The 11,645-nt window shown below is 43.6% G+C and overlaps 2 protein-coding genes across 3 annotated transcripts in view; one reads left to right on the top strand and one right to left on the bottom strand.

Moving 5' to 3' along the window:
• The window catches only part of SHISA5 (shisa family member 5), a 38,893-nt gene extending 35,185 nt beyond the window's left edge, over positions 1–3,708 (top strand). For both annotated transcript variants that reach the window (XM_081185168.1, XM_081185169.1), the window contains one exon: positions 925–3,708. In XM_081185168.1, the coding sequence (XP_081041294.1) occupies positions 925–986 (62 nt within the window). In that variant the 3' untranslated portion in view covers positions 987–3,708. The remainder of the gene's footprint in view (positions 1–924) is intronic.
• A 3,042-nt stretch (positions 3,709–6,750) lies between these two features.
• Positions 6,751–9,902, bottom strand: TREX1 (three prime repair exonuclease 1). The gene is made up of 2 exons (XM_081185164.1): positions 9,275–9,902; positions 6,751–8,293 (listed from the first exon to the last, which is right to left on the bottom strand). Exon 2 carries the CDS (start codon positions 8,283–8,285, stop codon positions 7,278–7,280), a length of 1,008 nt encoding a protein of 335 aa, XP_081041290.1. The 5' UTR covers positions 8,286–8,293; positions 9,275–9,902; the 3' UTR covers positions 6,751–7,277.
• Between the last annotated feature and the right edge of the window lie 1,743 nt (positions 9,903–11,645).

The following is an 11,645-nucleotide window of genomic DNA, read 5'->3' as shown; positions in this document are numbered from 1 at the left end:
TTTTTAGGAGTGACATGGTAGCTTAGGCGCCTGCAGGTTCCACGCTGACTAAAACAGCAGTGTGGGAGTTGCGTCTGCTTACTGCCTCTCCCTCAGCCGCCCTACAGCTGAGGGGGAGGCGGGGGAGAGGCTCCAAGCATTGGAGAGGCTTGCCCTACCCCATGGGTGGCTCACCCCGCCCCCGGCTGCACGACACGCCCCTGTACCAGGCACCCAAGTGGCTAGCTACGCTGCTGGCTGTGGCATCCCTCGGTCTGATATGCTGCCAGCTTAGTCATTCCGTAGCAGCAGAGCCCAAATGTACAATCCTGTCCTCATTTTATAGATTGGTCAGGAATCTACAGTGGTGCCTCGCAAGACGAAAATAATCCGTTCCGCGAGTCTCTTCGTCTAGCGGTTTTTTTGTCTTGCAAAGCAACCCTATTAGCAGATTAGCGCTATTAGTGGTTTAGCGGCTTAGAAAAGGGGGGGGGAGTGAAAAAAATCGCAAGATGTTTTCGTCTTGCGAAGCAAGCCCATAGGGAAATTCGTCTTGCGAAGCGCATCGAAAAACGGAAAACCCTTTCGTCTAGCGGGTTTTTCGTCTTGCGAGGCATTTGTCTTGCGGGGCACCACTGTAATCACACTGAGCAGTATACCTGTACTGAAACTCAGCTTTGGGTTACCCTTAAAAGCATGTAAGGACAGAGTCAGTTTTGTCATAAGAGACCCTGCTTGAACTTCTTTTTAAGAGATATGTTCTCCTTTAATGGAAAAGAACTTTTAAAAGCCTTGATACAATCTGCTTTGAAGATTTTACTGATGAGGCTGGAAGTCCTTCTTGAGCTCACAAATCAGTAGATTCTCTGAGAGTGCTCGTAATCAACCCAGGAGAAAGTATAGTATTTATAAAATATATATTTAAAATGTTGTCTTGTTTTACAGCTGGAGCTCCTGCGGTTCAGCCACCTTATAACCCAGCATACATGGATCCTCCAAAGCATTAACTTCAAATGGATTTACTGCTCTGTATCTGTGCAGAAGCCTTTTCAAACAGAATCTATATTGTGGCATACTTTCTAAAAATACTACTCTGATGCAGGTGGGGTAGAAGCCCTGACAGTGTTTGTTTGCTTTTTAATACCTTGAACACCACAAGAAGAAAAAAAAGATCTATCACCTGGATTTGTTTTCCTATATCTCAATTTAAATTGTTGATAGTGTCTTAAAAAGACAACTTCGGAGTAGGAGTCATGGATATGCCATACAATAATTTGAAGTCTAGTGAAACGGAGTCGTTGAAAAGACAAGTAGCAACAAGTGTCTGCTACCATGATTTTGCCAGTAATTGTTAATGCTTATAAAATGAGAGGTGTACCTCAACAAAATCAGTGTAAAAACTGGATATACTTTTTCCAGTTAACTATTGCAAAGTAAAATCTAATGAAGAGAAGTAAGAGAAATAGTACTGAGTAGAATGTTTTGGGTTTTTGGCAAGAAATAGTGTAAGTTGTTAAACAAAACTTTTCTGTATTTGTGCAGTAATTGCATAGTCATTTGCTTCATTATGCTTTCACAGTTTTAATTTCAAGCATGTCAGTTTCATAGGTAACTTTCCTCTGTCTAATATTCCAGTTTCCACTTTCCTCAAAACGACAACAACAACCAAAAGTACTGTACCACTGCATGAACATGGTTGCATGAGATCATTAATCATCTTAACATGTCAGACCTGCAGTACAATGTTAGGCTTAGTAGGCTTAGTAGAAGAGCTGGATATAAATACATAAATATTGTATTCTCCTGTTCTGATCCTAATGTTCCTGTTGAGAGTGCCAGCCAAACATGCCTTCCTCCATGTATAAGGAAGCTTAGGCATTCCACCCTGCCTCTCCTTTTCATTATTTTTCCTGTCTGGCAGTTCAACATTCCATGGGTACTGAGCATGCTCATAAGGAAAACCCCACAGCATCAGACCAAAGACTTGTCTAGCACAGCATTTTGTTTTCTGTAGCCAACCAAATGCCTATGGGAAGCCCACAAGCCACAGTAGTATTCTCCCACTCATGATAGTACAGGAACTGGTATTCTGAGGTATACTGTCTCTGATGCTGGAGGTAATATAGCCAACATGGCTAGTTGCCTGTTATTTTCTCTGTAAATCTTTCTAATGCCCCTTCAGAACCATTTATTTTCTTTATTTGAAGCTGCTTAACAGTGCAGCACTCTCCATACATACTTGGAAGTAAGTCTCCTGGAGAGCAATGGGCTTTTTACTCCCAGGTAGTATAGGATTGCACCTTAAATAGACTAACAGAAATTTGCTTCCAGCTCTTAATGGGTTTCTGTACCTGCCTGCATCTATCCATGTACCAAAACCATCACAAACCACTGTCAGAATTGCTTTCGCTGTGAAGGAGAAATGTGAAGAGGAGGCAACCTGTTTTTGGAGCTGCAGTTTCTCATTGCGGATTGCTCCTATGCTGGAGTCCCTGCATTTCTCTGTGTGAGCAACCAATTCTTTGAGGACTGCTACTGTGATCTTGGTGCCTTCTTAAACGTCTTTATAGAGTTCTTTCTGTTGCATTTTCCTATTCAAGAATTTTCTGGTAAAATGACTAAGGCTGCAATCATGTACCCTTAACCTAGGAGTAAGCCCATTGACTTGCTTTTGAGGGAATGTGCATAGGATTGCAACGTGGATCATGTTATGTAGGCATAGACCTCTCTCTTCATGAGATTGCATATGGTCTACATTCTACTAATGTAAAATGAAAAGTTATAGAAACTAGCATTGACTACATTTCCTTACCGTGACTTGTAATGGGGAAAAGTCCTGTCTTATGGTGATTATTGGGGATCTTAGGAAGGCTATATAGATATTGATTTCCATGTGCTGTGTTAAGCTCTACTTTTTCTTTCTGGGTGTATAGTAACAAACTGCTGAAAAGTGTGTCTTTCTCTACCTCCTTCAGGAAAAGCATCAGAGTTATCTTAATTCACCATTGTGCCAGCATGGATTGAAACCCTGTCCACACTTCCACATAAGTGATTGTATCACAAAGCATAGCTCTGTTGACTGCCATCACTTTGCCATGGTCATGAGACAGTATCTTGTGTGTTTTTAACCTTCCTCCCCAGTATTAGGTAGAGTTTGATGGGAGTGAGGGTTAGGAAGAAACTGTCTATGATCATTAAATATCAACATCATGAGTAATTCCTGTTGCATTGTGACCTGTGAAATCTCAGCTCACACAGTCACATGATGACACCAGTGTGTATCTATGAGCAGAATTCGAGTGTTTGCTTACATACAACAAGTATTTCATTATTTGCAATCCTGCTGTTACATGAGTCTTGTTTAACTCAATAGTGCTTATATGTGAGTATCTGAGGGGAAAATTGTGGCCTGTGAAATACTGTGTGTGTTATATATGTCAATTTAATAAAAAAGTTGTTTACTGAAGCAGAAGGGAAATTGAATTTCAGCTTCATATTGTAGATTTTCAGTGTTTACTTTTTTATTGTGAACTTTGGAAGTGCCTTTCAGACTTTTCAAACTGCATTATTGTAGTCAGTGTACTATATATCAATATACAATGCAATTCTTTTTGATATTCTTTTTTTAAAAAACTAATCCTGATTTGTATGTTGCTTATAGTAAACAAGACAATTCAAAAGGATTGGCATGTTTGCAGCTTTTTATAATAAATATATTGTCAAAACGTACTCACTTTGCATTATTTGTTGAATTCTGCTAGTATTAGAAAAATAGTGTCCAACTCCCTGCATGTAAAAGACAGTAGTTCTGACCCAGAGAAAATTAATTGCACTAACTGAAAAGAATCCAAACCCAAACAGTGACAATATGAAGAGAGTAAGGGCTGTGCCCCTGCTTGTTCTGCTGGCTAAGCTCCTGCTATCTAAACTCGCTTTTCACTTTCCAAAGCCCATTTCTGAAGCCACTACTCTCTTCTATTCTGCACCCCTGCTTTGCACCCATTTTTACATTCACGCCATGTCCATGCCCCTCCTTTTGTGCATCATCATCATCCCTGCTTTACACAAACTGCTGCTTCAAACACAACTTCTCATTCCCTTGGTGTTGTATAACCTGCCTTCTCTTTTAATCCCCAAACCCTGTACCAGCTTCATGCAAATCCAGGAATGTGATGCGGCACTATAAACACTCCACTGGGGGTTGCATGGTGAAAGCCTTACCTTTTTTCCATATAAGAAGATACAGCTCTCAAAGCATTGCACAACCCTAATGTGTTTGCAGATTATTTTGGGTGTCAAACCACTGGGGCAGTCTGTGATAGTGAATTAGGGGCCAGAGGAGCCCTGCTGGCCCCTGAAGCTTCATGCCAAACGTGTGCAATGTGCTGTCCTCAAGATGTTGATGGGCTCCCAACACCTGTCAGCTCCAGCCAACATGGCCAATGGACAGGGACAATGGGGATTTGGAGCTCAGCAACGTCTGAAGGGCACCATATTGGCTACTCTGCTTTATGCAATACAAGCTGTCTTTGGCTGGCAAGAGAGACTTGGAAATATTAGGTTCCCACCTAAACACAAAATAACAAAGATTGAAGGGGAGGTATGGAGCACTGTGGTAAAGAGGGAGTCAAGCTAAGGGTGGAACATTCTAGGGCAGATTTCACGAAGTCTGTACAAACATTGAGAGCTTAGAGAACTCTGATGGGCTCAGTTACCTATGAAGGCTTTGTCTAAAGCAGGCATGGCCAAACTTCACCCTCCAGACTACAATTCCCATCATCCCTGACCACTGGTCATTAGCTAGCGATGATGGGAATTGTAGTCCCAAAATATCTGGAGGGCCAAGGTTGGCCATGTCCCGTCTAAAGCAAAGAGTTCTGTGGAGGCACAGGAGGGGTCCTAAATTTACGTTTCCACTAAAGGTGATGAGTGAAATGAACAGTGTGCAAATAGAGCATAAGTTTTTAGTGTGAGGTTCTAACTCATAAAAATAGCTAGTGTGACTGGTAGTGGCAGCAGTGCCTCAAACAGGGCTTCCTCCAGGGATCTAAGTAGATTAAATCAAGTTCTATCTGGATTGACTTGTTTAGGTTAGAGGTCAAGCATGAAGAAGGCATTAGCATTCTTGCTTTCACTATGGTAAATACACCTTGTGAAAGTATCTCATCGATCAACCTAACTTGGGGAACCTTTGCTGGACAATGGGACAAATCTTTATCTCCCCACCCTTGGCAGACCTACAATATGAGCAGTGCTGGGTTGTTTTGAAAGCCCTTTTGCAAACATGTCTATGCTGCTCTTTAAATCTCTTTAAATCCAGAGGTTCAAACAGCAGTGCTGGGAGTGGAGGGAAGCAGTTTCCATTGAAACTACTGCTAAGATGGGAGGTTTTTTCCACACTCCCACGACCCATCACTTTAAGATCCTGCTATTCAAGTCACAAGGCAAATCTTTAAAAATGTAGTATAAACACCGACAACTGGGAAACACTGGCCTGTGAGCGCTCCAGTTGGAGAACAGCTTTTACCAAAGGTGTCATGGGCTTCGAAGACACTCAAACTCAGGACGCAAGGGAGAAACATGCTAAGCGGAAGGCACGCTTGGCAAATACACACTGTGATCAACTCCTGCCCGGAAACCAATGTCTCTACTGTGGAATAATAATAATAATAATAATAATAATTTATTATTTATACCCCGCCCATCTGGCTGGGCCTCCCCAGCCACTCTGGGCGGCTTCCATAAAAACCAAAAATACAGTAAAATGTCACATGTTAAAAACTTCCCTGAACAGGGCTGCCTTAAGATGTCTCCTGAATGTCAGGTAGTTGTTTATCGCTTTGACATCTGCTGGAAGGGCGTTCCACAGGGCGGGCGCCACTACCGAGAAGGCCCTCTGCCTGGTTCCCTGTAGCTTTGCTTCTCGCAGTGAGGGAACCGCCAGAAGGCCCTCGGCGCTGGACCTCAGCGTCCGGGCAGACTGATGGGGGTGGAGACGCTCCTTCAGGTATACTGGACCGAGGCCGTTTAGGGCTTTAAAGGTCAGCACCAACACTTTGAATTGTGCTCGGAAACGTACTGGGAGCCAATGCAGGTCTTTCAAGAACGTGTGGAAGAACGTGTGGATCCAGAATTGGCCTCCACAGTCACTTACGGACTCATTGTTAAAACCGTATTTATGGAAGACAATCTTACTCAGCTACAAGTGATTGCCAAAGAAGAAGAAAAAGATGAGTCATGTCACACATCTGGTATGTGGGGTATATCTTGTAGCGTGGGTGTGGCTTGCCCAAAATGGCCTGGTTGGGTCAAATGTGGAAGACCATGGGTGAGATATTCCCCGCTTCTGTTCTAAAGTGAAGTCAGCAAATAAAAACTACAACCTTGCTCTTTATGCCTAAGCTTTAGCTTTGGGCACTTCCCAAGGCGACATGGAACTTTCCAGAGTCAAGATTCTAGGAAATACTTAAAATGACAGCAAGACTCTGAACCACTTTCCTCAACCACTTGAGTTTTTTAGCATTTTTTTTTAATGGAAAGGAAGATGGCTGTTTTTACCCACCTTCATCTCTCTGGAATTTTAGGCCTTTCCCCTAATGAAAATTGGCTTTTTCACATATATACCAGTGTACTCCGACATTTAGAGTTCTTACACAATTTTTAAAATTTATTTTATCCTTTTAATTTTTACATTGTGCAGAATGGCTTGTAAAAAAAAGAGGGAAAAAATCACAGCCCTTGAAGACACCAACAAAATAATAACGGCAAGAATCACCAAAATAATATTAATTTATTATCCACCCTTTACCCTAAGATCCCAGAGCAGGTTACAGCATTGAAACATAGTATTAAAAACAGTTTAAAACAATAGCCATAAAAATAAAGTGCATCCTAAGAACATAAACCTCAAACCTCAGCATTCTCCAAAAACAGTATAATGAAAGTGCCGGAAGCATCTCTGTGCGAAGGGAGTTCCACAGCTTAGGGGCCACCACAAAGAATGCCTTCCCTGAAAGGGCAGAGGAACTACCAAGAGGACCTTCTCTGCTGATCTCAGCACATAAGAGGCTCGGTACAAAAGGAGGCAGATATTTGGAACCTGAATCATTTGAGGCTTTAAACACCAGTGTGAGCACCTTGAATTGGGCCGAGAAACAAACTGGAAACCAATGCCACTGTTCTAAAATACGGGTTATAGAAGATCTAAATGGAGGGAGAAAATAAGAACCAGAGCTGGTGGAAACACATTTTTGCAGCTTGCAACTTATAATATACAAAATCCAATGCATATTCTTAAATTAAACAGGGTATTTAACTGCAACCCACATGACTACTAGCCCAAGAAACAGAATCAAAATACCCTGAACACTCTTAATTTCATCAGGAATTATGAAAAATTTATCAGTACTTCTATGGCTTAGTGGAATATAATTATTATCTGCTGGTTCACCACCTTCTGGAAAAGGCCAGCGTGAAGTAGTTGCTGCTACCCTTTGCCGCGACTGCATCTGTAAGTGACTGGAGTGGGGTGGTTGAATGTTTCCAGGTGTTTTTGAAAAGGAAGCGTATCTCTCATTTTCCTTGTACATGGCTCTAATGGAATTAAATGGAATTGCATTTGAATCCATCCAGCACATAAGATCGCTGGCACGTTGTTGAAAGATGTTTATTAGCGCAATGACATCTCCTTCTGCATTGTGACTGTTTGGAGGATATTCTCTGTAGAATTTAAAATACAAGTCACGAAGAGCATATTTTTTCCTGCTGCCAGGTGCGCTAGGTTGGTATGCAAACTGCTGAAGCTGGTTGTTCTCGCTGTCCAAAGCTTTCATGGCTTTAATAGTATCTGCACAATAGATTTCGTCAAGGGCTAAGTGACCCAGCGCAGAAAGTTCAGCTTTCAGCAAAGGAAAATCATAACCATAGCCGTTGTGTGCTACCAAACAGATTGGTGGGTGCTGCCGTCTGAAGAAGGCCACAATCATGTGCAAAAGATGCAAGTTAAAGGTTTGCTTTCTGTTCATGGCAAACGCTTCATTCGTCAGTCCTGTAATGGAACTTGCTGCCGGGGTGAACAGCTTGTCTGGATTAATGCAAACCGACAGCTTATCTGCTAACCGTGGTAAGAGAGGTAGTGGTTTTGGGCGAGAGTTGCTGTATTGAGGATTCTCCAAGGAATGTCTAGACACAGCAAACAGGCACATTTCTGCAATTTTAGGCTGTGAGGGTGGTAAGCCTGTTGCTTCCAGGTCCATAAAAACAAATGTCTCAATGGGTTTGGAGGGAGTCACAGATGTTGGCCACATTCTCAGGTCTAGGAAGAAAGAACAGTGAAAATTTGGGAAAGGCACAAGATGGCCAATGCAATGTATAGATCTCATGTTAACACTATGCCCGTAGTTACCCTTCCTTTCACCCTCTCAGTGTGGCCAAAATGCTTTAATAAATGAAGTAGACACACAGCGGCAAGCCACAGATATACGCGAAGAAGCCCCATGCTCAGGTCATTCGGGCTACACTGCCGACCCCCTTGCACCGCTTCGCAAAGGAGTTGCGCTTCGTAAAACCAGAATCCTTGGAAGGGACCCCCAAGAACAATCTAGTCCAACCCCCTGCAATGCAGGAATCACAGCTGAGGAAGGCTGCATAAGCCTTCCTACTGGGGAGCAAGGCCTCTATCACACCGATGTAGGGGTCTGTCTGGGATGCGGGCACCAAGCGCCCACTCTGCCCTCGAACTAGACAGGAGAGCTTCCTTCTCGACCCTGGAGAGAAGTCCGTGTTTTCTCCTGAGACAGATCTCCGGGCGCCTCAAGGGCAGGTGGCTCCACAGCGCAGAGTCACGAGGGCGCCGTGTCTGGAAAGAGCCGCGCGCCCCTTTCCTCTCCCGGGAGCTGAGCAACGCAGCAGAGGCCCGAGTTCGTCTTCCTGTGGCGGAGGGCCAGGAAGGGAGCAAAGCGGCTCCCAACCCCACGTGAAGTGTGGCCGCATTCGCCGTGTAAAAGCTTGGGAATCCTATCTATGAACCCAAGAAAATGGCGCCGTCCTCCTGCAGGCGCCACTGACGGGAAAGGGAGGCGATGTGCCCGCATTGCCGCGTTTTGGGTTGCGCAAACGGCACTCGCAAAGGAGGGAAATGTTAGGGCGGCCAAGCTCGTCCCACCCTTTTCCCTTCACGATCTCGCCTTATTACTACCTTAACCCCTAAATTCAAGAACAGCTGCGGAACCAAGCAGCGTTTCCCTTTCCGTTTTGCAAGCGCTCGGACTCGGAGCCTCCTGTTTAAAATACATACTGGAGTAGAATGGCGCGCAGGCAGCCTTCCGCGATGGAGACCTTCTCTCCAGTCCAGCGCCTCCTTCACCCCTTTAGGATTTTTATTTTATTTTGATCTGCCATTAGGCGTTGGAAAGCCGCTCCCAAAGTTCCGGATGAAACCGAAAGCCCAAGCTCAGCTCCTCCCTGGCCACAGTCAGCAAATCAGGATCTCACAAAGCTTTGGAGCCCGTGGAAAAAGAACCATGTTTAAATCTGTGCATGTTACTGCAGCATCTAGCTTTGTCCGGATACCGTACTGTTTATAATCTGTTTTGGCTTGAAAAAGAGGATCAGCAATAACTGTCACTGAAAAAAACTGCAAGAGGAAAGCAAGTAGGTTGTTCTCAAATCCATAGACAAAATAACTAGCCACAAACAAGTTTATACAGATAACAAAAGGGGCTTGCTTACATTCATGGTAGAGTAATAAGAGAACAATTGTAGAAACTGCCCAAACTTTCTAAGCAGCAGGCACTAGCCAAGAAGCAGGCTTTCTCCAAAATTACACTGAGACCACTTTTTAGTCGATTGTGGCTCATGCTAATAGGAAAAGGATAACAGGAGACAGAAATGGGATTGGTTTGCTCCTGTTCCACATTTAAAATATTATCAACATGTTGTTGTTGTTTAGTCGTTTAGTTGTGTCCAACTCTTCGTGACCCCGTGGACCAGAGCACGCCAGGCACTCCTGTCTTCCACTGCCTCCCGCAATTTGGTCAGACTCATGTTTGTAGCTTCAAGAACACTGTCCAACCATCTCGTCCTCTGTCGTCCCCTTCTCCTTGTGCCCTCCATCTTTCCCAACATCAGGGTCTTTTCCAGGGAGTCTTCTCTTCTCATGAGGTGGCCAGAGTATTGGAGCCTCAGCTTCACAATCTGTCCTTCCAGTGAGCACTCAGGGCTGATTTCCTTAAGAATGGATACGTTTGATCTTCTTGCAGTCCATGGGACTCTCAAGAGTCTCCTCCAGCACCATAGTTCAAAAGCATCAATTCTTCAGCGATCAGCCTTCTTTATGGTCCAGCTCTCACTTCCATACATCACTACTGGGAAAACCATGGCTTTAACTATACAGACTTTTGTTGGTAAGGTGATGTCTCTACTTTTTAAGATGCTGAATTATCAACATATAGGTCAATTATTTTCATTATGGCTATAATATATACAGTGTTGTCATTTTTCATATGCATTAGGTTAAGTATTTAGCTCCCACTTATTTATATAAAGATTAACACTATGCATTTCTCTGTCCTCACATCTCACAGGAGCATATTTGTTTCTGTTCAGTAGCTAGAGCTTTTGAACTACTACTGGGAAAATCAGACATCATAATACGGACATCGTAACAACAAAACAAGAACCGAAAGTTGCAATCCTATGAGTTTGATATTACCCACTGCAAGCAGAAGCATTTAAAACACTAATTAAACTGATTCTGCTGTAACATGCTTACACAACTTTAAAACTGATTTCACTACTAAGTGTTGAAGCACAGATATTATTAAATACACATGTGAGGGCATGTTTTTACTGACTCAGTTCCTGACGTAGCATAATTCCTAGAGAGGTAACTCAATGCACTCCTATAATTCCCATAGGCTTTCCCCCCTTACAGCTAGACAATTCTTACTGTGAACAGCACCACTAGTCCTTTGAAACTCATCAAGAATGAGGGTGGCTCCCTCTTGTAATGCAATACTTTAAAGATTTATTTCAGTTAAAGATTTATTCCAGTTAAAGGCAGAAATATTAGAACCAGGCACTCGGGAAGTATGAGAAGCTGAAGGAAGATACTGCTGCATTTCTAGTGGAGTTTATGAAAGAGACCTAGGCAAACTGGGGCAAGGTATTTCTAGGAGATTGGGTGTATGAATTTAAAAGCGCAAGATGAGATCACTGCATGGCAGAAGCAGGACTCTGGCATTCTAACCTCAATGTGCTTAGAACTCTGGGCTGGAGAGCAGGGACAAGTGCTCTAGTGCTGCTTCCCCATTTGGTTTCAGTGTTCCGTTGCACCAGAAGCGGCTTAGTCATGCTGGCCACATGACCCAGAAAAACTGTCTGCAGACAAACGCCGGCTCCCTCGGCCTGTAAAGCGAGATGAGCGCTGCAACCCCAGAGTTGTCTGCGACTGGACTTAACTGTCAGGGGTCCTTTACCTTTACTGTATGCCTACTGAGGGGAGCCTGTTCTGTTCACTGAGGCTCTCCGTGCTATTTAGAAGCCTAGAAAATCCTGGCTCCAACCCTGCCCTGTTAAGAGTTAAAAACAGGGAAGGAGGATGTACCTGAAAGCAGATTCTGCAGTGAGAAATACCTTCACAGGTATACAACGTAAGGCTAAAAGGG

The sequence above is a fragment of the Podarcis bocagei genome (assembly GCF_964188305.1).
Source record: "Podarcis bocagei genome assembly, chromosome: 2".
Lineage (NCBI taxonomy): Eukaryota > Metazoa > Chordata > Lepidosauria > Squamata > Lacertidae > Podarcis > Podarcis bocagei.
Note: the sequence above shows the minus strand (reverse complement) of the source record. Positions and strands in the feature narration are given on the sequence as shown.